The 18,611-nt window shown below is 39.5% G+C and overlaps 1 protein-coding gene across 1 annotated transcript in view; it reads left to right on the forward strand.

Annotated features, from left to right (window-relative positions):
• LOC128661515 (uncharacterized) overlaps positions 1 to 18,611 on the forward strand; it is a 309,387-nt gene that overhangs the window by 147,228 nt on the left and 143,548 nt on the right. The window contains exon 17 of the mRNA XM_053715765.1: positions 6,528 to 6,587. Within this exon, the coding sequence (XP_053571740.1) occupies positions 6,528 to 6,587 (60 nt within the window). The remainder of the gene's footprint in view (positions 1 to 6,527; positions 6,588 to 18,611) is intronic.

Genomic DNA, 18,611 nt, shown 5'->3' on the forward strand with positions numbered 1-18,611 from the left:
ATATATCGCTTTCTAATAAAGCTATGTCAAGAATAGACTACTTCCTTGCATCACATGAAATTAATATAATGGTGGAGGATATAAAATATTGGAGTTCAATGTCTCATACCATGCCCCAGTACTATTGTCTCTAAAAAGTAGTAAAAAGTATGGTAATACAAGCAAGGAAAAATGGGAAAAATATAGGGTTAACAATGCACAGCATCTTGATTAACCACAATTATTTTGGGAAACTCTAAAGTTGTTCTAAAAGCTGAGATGATTTCCCGCTTGAAATATAATAAGAAAAAGAAACGGGAAGAAGAGACAGAAATAAATACGTATTTCACGTTTAAAAAAAGAAAGACTTAATATTTAATAAATCACAAGAAGAGTTTAAAAAAATGTCGGCAAAATATTATAGATGGGGTTAATAGAACAGGTAGACTGTTTGCTAAGGCTGTGAGGGAGAGGAAAACTTTTAACCATATGTATGCAATACAGGATCAAGATTTTACTTGTAGAGATACAGATAATATCATAAAATACTTTATAAAATACTACTAAAATTGATAAGTCTCAGGGAATTAACAAAAATAATCAACAGATTTTATGGGACCAAATTAACCTCCCGCAAGTGACAGATGAGCAAGGCAGATTACTTAATAAAAAAAATTGAAATAGAGGAAATCCAAAAAGTAATCTCAGAGCTACCACTTTCCAAGGCATCTGACCCAGATGGACTCCCCGCAGAGTATTATAAATCAATGATTCATAAAATAGATCCTTTATATGAAGTATTTCAGGAAATATATGGGGAGAAAGATAGAATATCCCCTACATTTAAAATGGTAAATTTGGTTGTTACACCAAAGCCAGGGAAGAGCAATTGTAACCTCAATCATATAGACCAATTTCTTTAACTAATGTAGACTACACAGTCTTAAAGGGACAGTAAAGGTTCAAAATAATGTTATGTAATTCTGCACACAGTGCAGAATTATATAACAACATTTAAGCAGTAACTTCAAAAATGTAAAAGTATATTTTCAGTGAACGTTGGACTCCGCTCTAGGATCTACTGAGCGGGTCTTGAATATCCAAAGTGCTTCAGGGGCTTGAATATCCAAAGCGCTTCAGGGGCTTGCTGGTTAGTCACGGCACGCCCAGTCACGCTATTGGAATAAATGGTCTAGTACCGGGAGAAATTTTGGTCCACAGAAGAGGGAGATATACTATCGGAGGCCTTTTATTTTATCGGTGGATGCTGAAAAGGCCTTCAATAGAATTGAAAGGAACCATCTATTCTATACTTTCGATACATTTTGTATAAATTGTAATTTTTTTTAATATATCAAGGCAGTATTAACTCCCAACAGACACCTATATGTGCGTTAATGGACATATATCCTCTCCAATAAAATTATATAGCGTAACCCATCAGTGATTTCCTCTTTCCCCTCTCCTCTTTAATATATAGCATTGGAACCACTGATACATCTCTTCAAGAGCTGTTCACCAGGAATATTGATCGGGAAAACTTATCTACAGGTTGCATTCTTTCCTGATGACTTACTTTGCTGATGACTACTGAAATATATATAGAGAGAGAGCTGTAGAAAATATCCTCCTTTTTTTTTTTGGAGATATGTCAGTATATAAGATTAATATAAAAAAAATGTCAAATATTAGGGTTATATAAGAAAACTAAGAGTAAAATATATGCATTTGAGGAAGTTAAAGATAATATAAATCTCCAATAACCCTACCTCCATTTAGGATTTAAACGTTCCACTACTCATAAATTATATACCCAGGTCAATTCAAAAACAAAGGAAAGCAATCATTGTAATGATGATATTACTAGCGAGGAGGGCTATTACAAAAATATGTATTGAAAAAAAAATGTATCCTTCTGCTTAATAAAGCATTATGACAACAAATAATGGTGAAATATGATGCACTATTGGACCCAGTGGGAAGAGTCCATATATTTTTTGACGAATGGGAACAATATATTTTATCTATGAAAGTAGATTTACAAAATGCGGAATCTGTTGGCGCTCTACAAATAACCGATAATAATAATATTATTTATAGAGGGATAAAATAGTGTGTTCCCTTACGACAGAGAGATGAGGTGGACAAGGGATGTATGTTGACAATTGAAAGAAATAGAAAAACCGTCTTCTTTTTTTATATTTTTAATTATCATGGAGATGTTCTTTTATTATTTTTGTATACAGTGTGAGTTATTGAAATAAACTTTAGTAAAAATAAAATAGTCTTATTGCTCATCCTCTTGGAGATGTAGAAACGTTAAGCTATTTAGTTGTGTTTGCTTCCTCTTTGTGCAAAATAGTTTTTAGAATACAGTTTTGTTAGTATATATAAAAAAAAAGCTTGATAAAAATCCAAGAATAGTTTACACTGAAATGTTCTTTTTAAAGTCAGATATATTTAGGAATTTTTATATCCTTTGCCTGTTACTCATTCCTGTCTGTAATTGTTTATATAATTTTTATTCTGTTTCTCTCTAATAGCCTTTTTTTTTTTTTTTTTTATAACATTTTCCAGTTAAGTTCAACAAGCCATACTTATTGCTTGTGCGCTCGAAACTAAATCTAAAGTTTGCGGTGATCCGTTATTTTCCAAAATCTTTAGCATCATCTTTGGCTTGTAGGAAAGGAGGTGCTGTAATTTCATACAGTTACCTTGTATGCATTCTCCAAATGTTATAGGCACAGTGATTTTTATAAGGCACCCATTACAATGGGGTGCGCTTGCAGGGATAATCAGATCTCATTTTGTTATCACTTTGTGTACACATACATGCTTTTTTATCTTATATTTCTCTTTAAACCAAAGCTCAATACTTAGAGAACAATGGAAAATCAAAATGTTAATACTTAACTATCCTGCACCCCACCTGGAGTGTATTTTTTTTTTTTCTGCTGGCTGTGTTTACATTGCTTGTGAAAAGCTTGGACTTAAAGGACCAGTCAATGCGTGATGAAATGAAGTATAAAAAAAGTACCATTGCATAGTTAAGCTAATATAGAATCAATCTCAAGCATACATTTTATATAAATTAATTATAATATGAATGAAAACTTAGTTTAAAACTGCTCTTTTTTCCATTTTGCCACCGCTGTCCCTCCATCCCTGGCCAAAGGATTTCCCTTAGTTATTTATATATCCAACCTCACTGTGTTATATATAACCACTTGAAAACACCAGAGTCTAGTCAAAACTCTTTGCAAAGATCTCTTATGACATTAGCTCCCATAATCTTTTATCCATACTCTGTCTGTAATTCGTATCGCAATGTATTTTACTACCAAATCCGAGCTGTCCGTGGCTGAGACAGCAAAGGCATGCTTTTTTTACCTACTTCCTTAAATCCAGGGGATTAATCTGATAGATTACATTGTCTATGTAAAGATAACAGATTTATGGCTACAGGTCTAACAAGTTTTTATGTATGGTACCTGCTCCCTAACCAGCTAACAAAATATTTGGTCCCCCCTAATATCACATTTTGTTCCCAGTCTGATTTCTTAAAGGGACAGTTCACCCAAAAATGTTCTCCCCTTTAAATTGTTCCCAATTATTCATTTTACCTGCTGGAGTGTATTAAATTGTTTACAAGTAGCTCCTTTACCCCTATTTTGGCATTTGAAATAGCTGATTTAGCCTGTGGTATCCCAACCTATACTGAAAGTTTCTATACTGGAGTATATTCTATTGAATAGCCTAAGTAAACACAGCCAGCAGAAAAGATTACACTCTCAGTGGGGGGGCAGGATAGATAAGTAATAAAATGATCATTTTCCATTGTTCTCTCTAAGTATTGAGCTTTGGTTTTCTAGACAAATATAAGATAACAAAGCAAGTCTGTGTACATAAAAGTGATAACATAATGAGATCTGATATTACCTGAAGCTCAACCCATTGTAATAGGCTGTGGTTTAAAAGCACAAAACCAGCTACTTCATATACACAAATAAACCGAAAAAACAAAATTTATGCTTACCTGATAAATTTCTTTCTCTTGTGGTGTATCCAGTCCACGGGTTCATCCATTACTTGTGGGATATTCTCCTTCCCAACAGGAAGTTGCAAGAGGACACCCACAGCAGAGCTGTCTATATAGCTTCTCCCCTAACTGCCACCCCCAGTCATTCGACCGAAGACAAGCAAGAAAAAAGGAGAAACTATAGGGTGCAGTGGTGACTGTAGTTTAAAAATAAAACACACTTGCCTTAAAGTGACAGGGCAGGCCGTGGACTGGATACACCACAAGAGAAAACAAAATTTATCAGGTAAGCATAAATTTTGTTTTCTCTTGTAAGGTGTATCCAGTCCACGGGTTCATCCATTACTTGTGGGATACCAATACCAACGCTTTAGGACACGGATGAAGGGAGGGACAAGGCAGGAACTTAAACGGAAGGCACCACTGCCTGCAAGACCTTTCTCCCAAAAATAGCCTCCGAGGAAGCAAAAGTATCAAATTTGTAGAATTTAGAAAAAGTATGAAGCGAAGACCAAGTCGCCGCCTTACAAATCTGTTCAACAGAGGCCTCATTTTTAAAAGCCCATGTGGAAGCTACCGCTCTAGTGGAATGAGCTGTAATTTTTTCAGGAGGCTGCTGGCCAGCAGTCTCATAAGCTAAACGATTTATGCTTCTCGGCCAAAAAGAAAGAGAAGATGCCGAAGCCTTTTGGCCTCTCCTCTGTCCAGAGTAGACAACAAACAATGCAAATAAATCTTTAAAGCACAAACCACGTCAAGATTGTGTAATAGACGTTCCTTCTTTGAAGAAGGATTAGGCCACAGTGATGGAACAACAATCTCCTGATTGAAGGTAAAACTACACTAAGTCACCACATATCTCTTGATACTTCCTTTCTTGTCGAGAGTTGCAAGAGAATGACTGGAGGTGGCAGTTAGGGGAGGAGCTATATAGACAGCTCTGCTGTGGGTGTCCTCTTGCAACTTCCTTTTGGGAAGGAGAATATCCCACAAGTAATGGATGAACCTGTGGACTGGATACACCTTACAAGAGAAATGCAATTTCTCATAAATTTTATACTCTGCAGCTGGTATAACAAGTCATTGAAAATACAGTCATATAAAAACAATTTTACAGTGTACTGTCCCTTTAAGATAAACTGACCTAACTCCTGTAGCTTGCTTAATTTTTTCATCTTCGCCCTGTCGCATAATCTAGCAAGTAAGCGTCTTATCTGCTTCAAAGTTAGCTTCATCCCTTTTAATTATACCAGCCTCTTAACAATATACATTTTTGGGTTTGCAAAAGATCTAAAAAATGTCCTGTCCTATTGGTTCCTCATTATTAGAAATTATATGCCCACTACAACATGTATTGCAGATATTGGAGAGATCCTAAGTTGCCAATATTTGTTTTTGTGCTTCTTGGTAGTTCAGACCCACAAGTATCCTATATAAGAGTTTTTTTAAAGTATATTACTGGTTTGCAATTAGTTTTAAGGGTCCAAGAGCAACCCTATATGTTCCATTATTATTTCATACCCCTTACCAAGCTCCCCTGTCAGTAAACGCTAAAGGTCAAGCACCGAGACAGGCCATTGTTTTTTCCCTTGGGGATTCTAGACTTGTAAAATATGTTGGCTATAAATAATAATAATGTATCATGCGCTATCATCATCAGAAAAATAAATGATAAAATCTGAGGTTACCATAGTGAGACCCAAGAGTGGTCTCTTCATTTCATTATACCTTCCCTTACTTTCAGACAGGTTTACTTATTTAAAGGGACAGTCGACACAAGAATTTTTGTTGTTTAAAAAGAAAGATAATCCCTTTATTACCCATTTCCCAATTTTGCATAACCAACAGTTAAAATACACATTTTACCTCTGTGATTATCTTGTATCTAAGCCTCTGCAAACTGCCCCCTTGTTTCAGTTCTTTGGACAGACATGCAGTTCAGCCAATCAGTGCTCACTCCTAGGTCACTTTACGTGCATGAGCTCAATGTTATCTATATGAAACATGTGAACTAATGCCCTCTAGTGGTCAAAATGTATTCAGATTAGAGGCAGTCTTCAAGGTCTAAGAAATTAGCATATGAACCTCCTAGTTTTAGCTTTCAACTAAGAATACCAAGAGAACAAAGCAAAATTGGTGATAAAAGTAAATTGGGAAGTTGTTTAAAATTGCATGCCCTATTTAAAACATGAAAGGTTTTTTTGGACTTGACTGTCCCTTTAAGGTCCAAGAGTGACCTCTGGGGTTTGCTTTTGAAGGTTCTCTTATGAATAGGCACCATGTATCAATTTTGCCATTTATAACTGTTCATTATTTCGTTGGTGAGCTGTGCTACAGGTTTAACATACCAATATAGAGCTCAGCTGAAATGTAGATTTCTCCTTTTGTACTGTATGGCAATTCCCTCTGTATAATTGTTTGTATGCCTAAATTAAGTACCTCAATAAAAATGTAAATAAAAATACAAAAATGCAGTTTTCTCTCATTTTTCTTCTTCTTTCCACACTAGAAATTTAGTGAGCGGGATCCAGTTCAAATATTTCACAATGGCGAGCTGTTCAGTTACTTGGTAAGTGTTAACCTTTCTTTAAACATCTTTACTTTTTATTTTATTTTTAAAAAAAAAGCATAATAGTACTCATTCTAAAAATTAATAAAAAAAAATATCTGACCATTTTTAAAGAATGAAAGCTAAATCATGAGCCATAAATGTATTGCAAAATACAAGTTCAAGGAGTTAAACAGTTAAAATAATTTGACTTGGGAGAAGAGATCTCATCTGCCATTGTGAGTATACTTTAGTTGTTCTAAAGATATTGTGTGTTCCACCAAGTAAAGCCACTGGTTGTATGTAGTTGATATCCAGAATTTGTTTCCAGAATTGTAGTAATACGCCTTTTGCATATTTTTTTCATTATTTTAAATAAAATCAACCTATATTTTCAAGGGAGAAGTGTAGGACCATTTAATAAGAAAAATCTTTTTGGTGATCGAGCCAATAAAAAACCTAGTACTCATTCCAGCTCTTGGCATATAAAAGTGACCCACTTAGTCCTCAAGTCCTCCAGCATTTGTCACACACTGCAAGGTTGATAGTGTTTGAGTTCGGTACCATCTCAACAACACTTTGACATGGTTTTTCAATAGATAAAGTGGAAACTTTAGCTGTTGCTTAGAAAATTTCGACACCAAATTCTTGTTCCCGCTTTCTGACATGAATAGTCCATGTATAGGGACTCTTGCACTATTTTATGTGATGTTTAATATATCCTTCAGTGTAGTTGATAAGCTACACAACTTCTCCAAGGGTGTTAATTGTCTAATAATATTTTTTTTATTGTGATGTGAGTTAATATAATGTTTAATCTGCAAATAGGTTAGCCAACAGTCAAATGGTTTTCCAATTGAAGCCCCCAATCCACTTAAGGTTTAAGCGCACCCATTTGAAATAAACCAAACTTTTGGGAGAGAATAACCTCAGTCTGTGGTTCAAGAACAAAGTTTGAAGAGCTGGGTTTCTTAAAATCACAGGTAAATGTGAAGAAATAGAGAAAATTCTAGAGGATTCAATGATTTTATCCTTTATCTGAAAGGTTTCCTTGATATAAATGTTGTTGAATAGATGATCTCTCCCCCCCCCCCCCCCCACCCCACCTATGCTGAGGTTTTAGAGAGTGCCATTTTCTATCCACACCCAGATAAATTGAACACAATCCATTCCAATTAACTAGCTGAAGAAAATGGCCTGCTTGGTGGGAAGCCAAAATTTGCAGAATAAACAGTCCCCGTCTCTCCTTGTATGTGTATATACAATATATTTAGCAGTATGTGGGTGAATACGGCCCCAGACATATTTTGTCTAGTGGGGATTTGGATACAGCTATATATGATAACTTGCCGAAATGTTAATTTCAGATTTATCTATATTGATTAAAAAGATGGATTTATTTCCAAACACAGTTAGCTCTGACAATATTTCAGATAAAGAACTGACTGGTTTGGTCAGGGTACATAGGATATTTTCCGCACATAAGGATAGGTTGTAAGAAGAACTCCCTATGGTGACTCTGGAAATCTTGGTGTTTATTTTAATTTTAGCTGCTAGAATTCACAATGTTATAGCAAAGAGTATGGGGGATAAAGGGCAACCTTGTTTAGTGCTGTTTAATATAGGTAAAGAGTATGAGTTCTCAGTTGTTGGTTCAATATTTAACGTTAATACCCAGGAAACTAAACAAGTGCTTAGCCCAAAGTGTGACAAGACAGCTCCCATAAAATGCTAGTCCATCCTGTCAAACACCTTTTTTGGCACCTGTTGACAAAAGGATAATGTGATCAGAAAAAGATTGAGCCTGACACATAATTTGGATAGTGCAGGAGTGTTATCTTTACTTTTCCTTCTGATTGATCAGGGTAGATGATTTTGTGGAAGTGTGATATTGCTTGGGGAAGATGTGTCTACAATTCTAAGTATGTTCTGGGTAGCTACCGGATTCAGGTAACACTAAGATTTGCCCCTCTAACATAGATTTTGGAAATTCTTCTTTTGAAATAGTGTTATAAAGATCAACTAGTACAGGAGCAATAATTCCACTAAATTGAGAGTGGTATAGCCATCGGGGCCAGGAGCTTTCACTTTTGTGAAATTCTTAATTACCCTTTATATTCTACTGTAAATGGCTTTTCCGGTAAATCTGTGTTCTCTTGAATTACAGAGGGATGAAATATTGAGGATAGTTTACAACACTGTATTAGTTAAATCGAGATCAATAATGTTACCCTTGTTCTTGACCAGATTATATAAGTAAGAGTAATAAAGCTGAAATTCTTCAGTTATCTCCTTATAAAGTCTTATATTCCCCAAAGATGATTTAAGTGATCGAACATAAGACTTGTTACTGGGTTTTTTTAGCATTCTTGCCCTCCTTGTTAACCTCTGTGTAGGATTTCACATTAACTTTCAATGACTGGCGAAGTGCAAAGGATTTCAAAAATGTATTTAAATTTTTTCTGTGATGTTGGACTGATGTCAAATAAATATTAGTGGGATCTCTATTTCTGATTGTTGAGGGGTTTATAAGTAGTTATATTGCTTCCTAAGGTGTGATTTAAAGGGATATAAAACAGGTTGAGATCTGCGCATATCCCAAAAGGACTAATTAATTTAAAAATAGTTTGCATAAAAAAATTGTTCAAAAATTGCTGACATGGTTTTCTCCAACATTGGTGTGTCCGGTCCACGGCGTCATCCTTACTTGTGGGAATATCTCTTCCCCAACAGGAAATGGCAAAGAGTCCCAGCAAAGCTGGCCATATAGTCCCTCCTAGGCTCCGCCCACCCCAGTCATTCTCTTTGCCGTTGCACAGGCAACATCTCCACGGAGATGGTTAAGAGTATGTGTTGTTTAGTTGTAGTTTTTTATTCTACTATCAAGAGTTTATTTTAAAATAGTGCTGGTATGTACTATTTACTCTGAAACAGAAAAAGATGAAGAATTCTGTTTGTGAGAGGAAGATGATTTTAGCAGACAGTAACTAAAATCCTTTGCTTTTTCCACATAGGACTGTTGAGATGAAGTAACTTCAGTTGGGGGAAACAGTTAGCAGACTTTTCTGCTTAAGTTATGACTAGCCATATTTCTAACAAGACTGTGTAATGCTGGAAGGCTGTCATTTCCCCTCATGGGGACCGGTAAGCCATTTTCTTAGTCTCAAGCAGAATAAAGGGCTTAATATGGGCTATAAAACTGGTAGACGCTTTTATGGGCAAAATCGATTGCTTTATTTGGACATTTTATACATGTTTATGCTGGTATTTCACACTTATAAACTTGGGGAACGTTTTTTAACGTCAGGCACTATGTTAGACACCTTTTCCAGTCAGGAAGGGCCTTCCCAGTTGTAGGCTGAGCCTCATTTCTTCTGTTATGTGTGATCAGTCCACGGGTCATCATTACTTCTGGGATATAACTCCTCCCCAACAGGAAATGCAAGAGGATTCACCCAGCAGAGCTGCATATAGCTCCTCCCCTCTACGTCAGTCCCAGTCATTCTCTTGCACCCAACGACTAGATAGGATGTGTGAGAGGACTATGGTGATTATACTTAGTTTTTATGACTTCAATCAAAAGTTTGTTATTTTACAATAGCACCGGAGCGTGTTATTACTTCTCTGGCAGAGTTTGAGGAAGAATCTGCCAGAGTTTTTTACTATGATTTTAACCGGAGTAGTTAAGATCATATTGCTGTTCTCGGCCATCTGAGGGAGGTAAAGGCTTCAGATCAGGGGACAGCGGGCAGATGAATCTGCATTGAGGTATGTAGCAGTTTTTATTTTCTGAATGGAATTGATGAGAAAATCCTGCCATACCGTTAAAATGACATGTATGTATACACTTCAGTATTCTGGGGATGGTATTTCACCGGAACTACTCTGCTAAAGGTCACTAATACTTTTAATAACTATTTATCATGCTAAACGTTTTTGCTGGAATGTAGAATCGTTTACATTGCTGAGGTACTGTGTGAATAGATATTTGGGCATTATTTTCCACTTGGCAGTTTTTTGCTTGTAATTGTGACAGTTTCGTTTCTCTTCACTGCTGTGTGAGAGAGGGAGGGGCCGTTTTTGGCGCTCTTTACTACGCATCAAAAAATTCCAGTCAGTCACTTTTATTTCCTGCATGATCCGGTTCATCTCTGACAGATCTCAGGGGTCTTCAAACTTCTTTGAAGGGAGGTAACTTCTCTCAGCAGAGCTGTGAGAATTCTTATAGTGACTGTGCATAAAAACGTTGCTTTGTACTTTTTATGTCAAATTTAATTATTGTTATTTTACTAATGGGAACAAACCTTTGCTAAGAGTTGTGTTGTTTTAAAGTTTGATGCTATAACTGTTTTTCAGTTCATTATTTCAACTGTTATTTAATCGTTTAGTACCTCTTTGAGGCACAGTATTTTTTTGCTAAAAAAGATTATAACCAAGTTGTAAGTTTTTTGCTAGTGTGTTAAACATGTCTGACTCAGAGGAAGATATCTGTGTCATTTGTTCCAATGCCAAGGTGGAGCCCAATAGAAATTTATGTACTAACTGTATTGATGCTACTTTAAATAAAAGTCAATCTGTACAATGTGAACAAATTTCACCAAACAGCGAGGGGAGAGTTATGCCGACTAACTCGCCTCACGCGGCAGTACCTGCATCTCCCGCCCGGGAGGTGCGTGATATTATGGCGCCTAGTACATCTGGGCGGCCATTACAGATAACATTACAAGATATGGCTACTGTTATGACTGAAGTTTTGTCTAAATTACCAGAACTAAGAGGCAAGCGTGATCACTCTGGGGTGAGAACAGAGTGCGCTGACAATGCAAGGGCCATGTCTGATACTGCGTCACAGCTCGCAGAGCATGAGGACGGAGAGCTTCATTCTGTGGGTGACGGTTCTGATCCAAACAAATTGGACTCAGATATTTCAAATTTTAAATTTAAATTGGAGAACCTCCGTGTATTACTAGGGGAGGTCTTAGCAGCTCTTAACGATTGTAACACCGTTGCAATACCAGAGAAACTGTGTAGGTTGGATAAATACTTTGCGGTACCCGGCGAGTACTGACGTTTTTCCTATACCTAAGAGACTAACTGAAATTGTTACTAAGGAGTGGGATAGACCCGGTGTGCCGTTCTCACCCCCTCCAATATTTAGAAAGATGTTCCCAATAGACGCCACCACTAGGGACTTATGGCAGACGGTCCCCAAGGTGGAGGGAGCAGTTTCTACTTTAGCTAAGCGTACCACTATCCCGGTGGAGGATAGCTGTGCTTTTTCAGATCCAATGGATAAAAAGTTAGAGGGTTACCTTAAGAAAATGTTTGTTCAACAAGGTTTTATATTACAACCCCTTGCATGTATCGCGCCGATTACGGCTGCGGCAGCATTTTGGATTGAGTCGCTGGAAGAGAACCTTAGTTCATCTACGCTAGACGACATTACGGACAGGCTTAGAGTCCTTAAACTAGCTAATTCTTTCATTTCGGAGGCCGTAGTACATTTAACTAAACTCACGGCTAAGAACTCAGGATTCGCCATACAGGCACGTAGGGCGCTGTGGCTAAAATCCTGGTCAGCTGATGTGACTTCTAAGTCCAAATTACTTAATATACCTTTCAAGGGGCAGTCTTTATTTGGGCCCGGTTTGAAAGAAATTATCGCTGACATTACAGGTGGTAAGGGCCACGCCCTACCTCAAGACAAAGCTAAGGCTAGACAGTCTAATTTTCGTCCCTTTCGGAATTTCAAAACAGGAGCAGCATCAACCTCCACTGCACCAAAACAGGAAGGAGCTGTTGCTCGTTACAGGCAAGGCTGGAAGCCTAACCAGTCCTGGAACAAGAGCAAGCAGGCCAGGAAACCTGCTGCTGCCCCAAAGACAGCATGAACCGAGAGCCCCCGATCCGGGACCGGATCTAGTGGGGGGCAGACTCTCTCTCTTTGCCCAGGCCTGGGCAAGAGATGTTCAGGATCCCTGGGCTCTAGAGATCATATCTCAGGGATACCTTCTAGACTTCAAATTATCTCCCCCAAGAGGGAGATTTCATCTGTCAAGGTTGTCAACAAACCAGATAAAGAAAGAAGCGTTTCTACGCTGCGTACAAGATCTGTTATTAATGGGAGTGATCCATCCGGTTCCACGGTCGGAACAAGGACAAGGGTTCTACTCAAACCTGTTTGTGGTTCCCAAAAAAGAGGGAACTTTCAGGCCAATCTTAGATTTAAAGATTCTAAACAAATTCCTAAGAGTTCCATCGTTCAAAATGGAAACTATTCGGACAATCTTACCCATGATCCAAGAGGGTCAGTACATGACCACAGTGGATTTAAAGGATGCTTACCTTCACATACCGATCCACAAAGATCATCACCGGTACCTAAGGTTTGCCTTCTTAGACAGGCACTACCAGTTTGTAGCTCTTCCATTCGGACTGGCTACGGCTCCAAGAATCTTCACAAAGGTTCTGGGTGCCCTTCTAGCGGTACTAAGACCGCGAGGGATTTCGGTAGCTCCGTACCTAGACGACATTCTAATACAAGCTTCAAGCTTTCAAACTGCCAAGCCTCATACAGAGTTAGTTCTGGCATTTCTAAGGTCGCATGGATGGAAGGTGAACGAAAAGAAGAGTTCTCTTTTTCCTCTCACAAGAGTTCCATTCTTGGGGACTCTTATAGATTCTGTAGAAATGAAGATTTACCTGACAGAAGACAGGTTAACAAAGCTTCAAAATGCATGCCGCGTCCTTCATTCCATTCAACACCCGTCAGTAGCTCAATGCATGGAGGTGATCGGCTTAATGGTAGCGGCAATGGACATAGTACCTTTTGCACGTCTACACCTCAGACCGCTGCAATTATGCATGCTAAGTCAGTGGAATGGGGATTACTCAGATTTGTCCCCTACTCTGAATCTGAATCAAGAGACCAGAAATTCTCTTCTATGGTGGCTTCATCGGCCACACCTGTCCAGGGGGATGCCATTCAGCAGGCCAGACTGGACAATTGTAACAACAGACGCCAGCCTACTAGGTTGGGGCGCTGTCTGGAATTCTCTGAAGGCTCAGGGACTATGGAATCAGGAGGAGAGTCTCCTTCCAATAAACATTCTGGAATTGAGAGCAGTTCTCAATGCCCTTCTGGCTTGGCCCCAGTTAACAACTCGGGGGTTCATCAGGTTTCAGTCGGACAACATCACGACTGTAGCTTACATCAACCATCAGGGAGGGACAAGAAGCTCCCTAGCAATGATGGAAGTATCAAAGATAATTCGCTGGGCAGAGTCTCACTCTTGCCACCTGTCAGCAATCCACATCCCGGGAGTGGAGAACTGGGAGGCGGATTTCTTGAGTCGCCAGACTTTTCATCCGGGGGAGTGGGAACTTCATCCGGAGATCTTTGCCCAAATACTTCGACGTTGGGGCAAACCAGAGATAGATCTCATGGCGTCTCGCCAGAACGCCAAACTTCATCGCTACGGGTCCAGATCCAGGGATCCGGGAGCAGTTCTGATAGATGCTTTGACAGCACCTTGGAACTTCAGGATGGCTTATGTGTTTCCACCCTTCCCGCTGCTTCCTCGATTGATTGCCAAAATCAAACAGGAGAGAGCATCAGTAATTCTAATAGCACCTGCATGGCCACGCAGGACTTGGTATGCAGATCTGGTGGACATGTCATCCTGTCCGCCTTGGTCTCTACCTCTAAGACAGGACCTTCTGATACAGGGTCCATTCAAACACCAAAATCTAACTTCTCTGAAGCTGACTGCTTGGAAATTGAACGCTTGATTTTATCAAAACGTGGTTTTTCTGAGTCGGTTATTGATACCCTGATTCAGGCTAGGAAGCCTGTTACCAGAAGGATTTACCATAAAATATGGCGGAAATACCTATACTGGTGCGAATCCAAAGGTTACTCCTGGAGTAAGGTTAGGATCGCTAGGATATTGTCCTTTCTACAAGAAGGTTTAGAAAAGGGTTTATCAGCTAGTTCATTAAAGGGACAGATTTCAGCTCTGTCCATCTTGTTACACAGACGTCTGTCAGAAAATCCAGACGTCCAGTCCTTTTGTCAGGCTTTAGCTAGGATCAAGCCTGTATTTAAAGCTGTTGCTCCACCATGGAGTTTAAACTTAGTTCTTAACGTTTTACAGGGTGTTCCGTTTGAACCCCTTCATTCCATTGATATAAGAATGTTATCTTGGAAAGTTCTGTTTTTAATGGCTATTTCCTCGGCTCGAAGAGTCTCTGAGTTATCAGCCTTACATTGTGATTCCCCTTATCTGATTTTTCACTCAGACAAGGTAGTTCTGCGTACTAAACCTGGGTTCTTACCTAAGGTAGTCACTAACAGGAACATCAATCAAGAGATTGTTGTACCATCCTTGTGTCCAAATCCTTCTTCAAAGAAGGAACGTCTTCTACACAATCTGGATGTAGTTCGTGCCCTCAAGTTCTACTTGCAGGCAACTAAAGATTTTAGCCAAACTTCTTCCTTGTTTGTCGTTTACTCTGGACAGAGGAGAGGTCAAAAAGCTTCTGCTACCTCTCTCTCTTTTTGGCTTCGTAGCATAATACGTTTAGCCTATGAGACTGCTGGGCAGCAGCCTCCTGAAAGAATTACAGCTCACTCCACTAGAGCTGTGGCTTCCACTTGGGCCTTTAAGAATGAGGCCTCTGTTGAACAGATTTGCAAGGCTGCAACTTGGTCTTCGCTTCATACTTTTTCCAAATTTTACAAATTTGACACTTTTGCTTCTTCGGAGGCTATTTTTGGGAGAAAGGTTCTTCAGGCAGTGGTTCCTTCTATATAATGAGCCTGCCTATCCCTCCCGTCATCCGTGTACTTTTGCTTTGGTATTGGTATCCCAGAAGTAATGATGACCCGTGGACTGATCACACATAACAGAAGAAAACATAATTTATGCTTACCTGATAAATTCCTTTCTTCTGTTGTGTGATCAGTCCACGGCCCGCCCTGTTTTAAGGCAGGTAGATATCTTTTAAATTATACTCCAGTCACCACTTCACCCTTGGTTACTCCTTTCTCGTTGATTCTTGGTCGAATGACTGGGACTGACGTAGAGGGGAGGAGCTATATGCAGCTCTGCTGGGTGAATCCTCTTGCATTTCCTGTTGGGGAGGAGTTATATCCCAGAAGTAATGATGACCCGTGGACTGATCACACAACAGAAGAAAGGAATTTATCAGGTAAGCATAAATTATGTTTTTCGCTCCATTACTGCGCAGTTGTTTTTGAGAGCAAGACATGCAGATGCATGTGTGAGGATCTGAAGATAGTTGGAAAAGTTCCTAGAAGGCGTCATTTGGTATCGTATTCCTCTCTGGGCTTGGTAAAGTCTCAGCAAAGGCTGTAGCTGGGACTGTAGAGGGGTTAAAACTGTAACCGGCTCCGGTTTCGTTATTTTAAGGGTTAAAGCTCTGAAAATTGTTGTGCAATACTTTTAATGCTTTAAAACACTGTGGTGAAATTTTGGTAAAATTTGAACAATTCCTTCATATTTTTTCACATATTCAGTAATAAAGTGTGCTCTGTTTAAAATTTAAAGAGACAGTAACGGTTTTGTTTTAAAACGGTTTTTGTGCTTTACTGACAAGTTTAAGCCTGTTTAACATGTCTGTGCCTTCAGATAAGCTATGTTCTATATGTATGAAAGTCAATGTGTCTCCCCCTTCAAAATTATGTGATAATTGTGCCATAGCGTCCAGACAAAGTAAGGACAGTACTGTCACAGATAATGAAGTTGCCCAAGATGATTCCTCAGATGAAGGGAGTAGACATGGTTCTACATCATCTCCTTCTGTGTCTACGCCAGTTTTGCCCACGCAGGAGGCCCCTAGTACTTCTAGCGCGCCAATGCTTATTACCATGCAACAATTGACGGCTGTAATGGATAACTCCATAGCAAATATTTTATCCAAAATGCCTGCATATCAGAGAAAGCGCGATTGCTCTGTTTTAAACACTGAAGAGCAGGAGGGCGCTGATGATAATTGTTCTGTCATACCCTCACACCAATCTGAAGGGGCCATGAGGGAGGTTTTGTCAGATGGGGAAATTTCAGATTCAGGAAAAATTTCTCAACAGGCTGAACCTGATGTTGTGACATTTAAATTTAAATTAGAACATCTCTGTGCACTGCTTAAGGAGGTGTTACCTACTCTGGATGATTGTGACAACCTGGTCATTCCAGAAAAATTATGCAAGATGGACAAGTTCCTAGAGGTTCCGGTGCACCCTGACGCTTTTCCTATACCCAAGCGGGTGGCGGATATAGTGAATAAGGAGTGGGAGAAGCCTGGCATACCTTTTGTCCCCCCTCCTATATTTAAGAAATTATTTCCTATGGTCGACCCCAGAAAGGGACTTATGGCAGACAGTCCCTAAGGTCGAGGGGGCAGTTTCTACTTTAAACAAGCGCACTACTATTCCTATCGAGGATAATTGTGCTTTCAAAGATCCTATGGATAAAAAATTGGAGGGTCTGCTTAAAAAGATTTTTGTACAGCAAGGTTACCTCCTGCAACCCATTTCGTGCATTGTTCCTGTCACTACAGCAGCGTGGTTCTGGTTCAAGGAACTAGAAAATTTGCTCAGTAGAGAGACTCCATATGAGGAGGTTATGGACAGAGTTCACGCACTTAAGTTGGCTAACTCTTATTTTAGATGCCGCTTTGCAAATAGCTAGATTAGCGGCGAAAAATTCAGGGTTTGCAATTGTGGCGCGCAGAGCGCTTTGGCTAAAGTCTTGGTCAGCGGATGTATCATCCAAGACAAAATTGCTTAATATCCCCTTCAAGGGTAAAACTCTCTTTGGGCCAGAATTGAAAGAGATTATCTCAGACATCACTGGGGGAAAGGGCCACGCCCTCCCACAAGATAGGCCTTTCAAAGCCAAGAATAAGTCTAATTTTCGTTCCTTTCGTAATTTCAGGAACGGACCGGCCTCTAATTCTGCATCCTCTAAGCAAGAGGGTAATGCCTCACAGACCAAACCAGCCTGGAAACCGATGCAAGGCTGGAACAAGGGTAAGCAGGCCAAGAAGCCTGCTGCTGCTAACAAAACAGCATGAAGGAGTAGCCCCCGATCCGGGACCGGATCTAGTGGGGGGCAGACTCTCTCTCTCTTTGCTCAGGCTTGGGCAAGAGATGTTCAGGATCCCTGGACGCTAGAAATAGTTTCTCAGGGTTATCTTTTGGAATTCAGGAACTACCCCCAAGGGGAAGGTTCCACATGTCTCACTTATCCTCAAACCAAATAAAGAGGCAGGCGTTCTTACATTGTGTAGAAGACCTGTTTCAGATGGGAGTGATACACCCAGTTCCAATGACGGAACAAGGAATGGGATTTTACTCAAATCTGTTCGTAGTTCCCAAAAAAGAGGGAACCTTCAGACCAATTCTGGATTTAAAGATCCTAAACAAATTTCTCACGGTGCCATCGTTCAAAATGGAAACCATTCGAACGATTCTACCTACTATCCAGGAAGGTCAATTTATGACTACCGTGGATCTAAAGGATGCGTACCTACATATTGCTATCCACAAAGATCATCAGTTCCTAAGGTTCGCTTTTCTGGACAAACATTACCAGTTTGTGGCCCTCCCATTCGGGTTAGCCACTGCTCCAAGGATTTTCAGAAAGGTACTCGGGTCCCTTCTAGCGGTTCTAAGACCGAGGGGCATTGCAGTAGTACTATACTTGGACGACATTCTAATACAAGCGTCGTCCCTTTCAAAGGGAAAGGCTCATACAGACATCGTTCTGGACTTTCTCAGGTCTCACGGATGGAAGGTGAACATAGAAAAAAGTTCTCTGTCTCCGTCGACAAGAGTTCCCTTCTTGGGAACAATAATAAATTCTTTAGAAATGAGGATTTTTCTGACAGATGTCAGAAAGTCAAAACTTCTAAGCGCTTGTCAAGTTCTTCATTCTGTTCCACGTCCTTCCATAGCTCAGTGCATGGAAGTAGTAGGGTTGATGGTTGCAGCAATGGACATAGTTCCTTTTGCGCGAATTC

The sequence above is a fragment of the Bombina bombina genome, chromosome 5 (assembly GCF_027579735.1).
Source record: "Bombina bombina isolate aBomBom1 chromosome 5, aBomBom1.pri, whole genome shotgun sequence".
Taxonomy (NCBI): domain Eukaryota; kingdom Metazoa; phylum Chordata; class Amphibia; order Anura; family Bombinatoridae; genus Bombina; species Bombina bombina.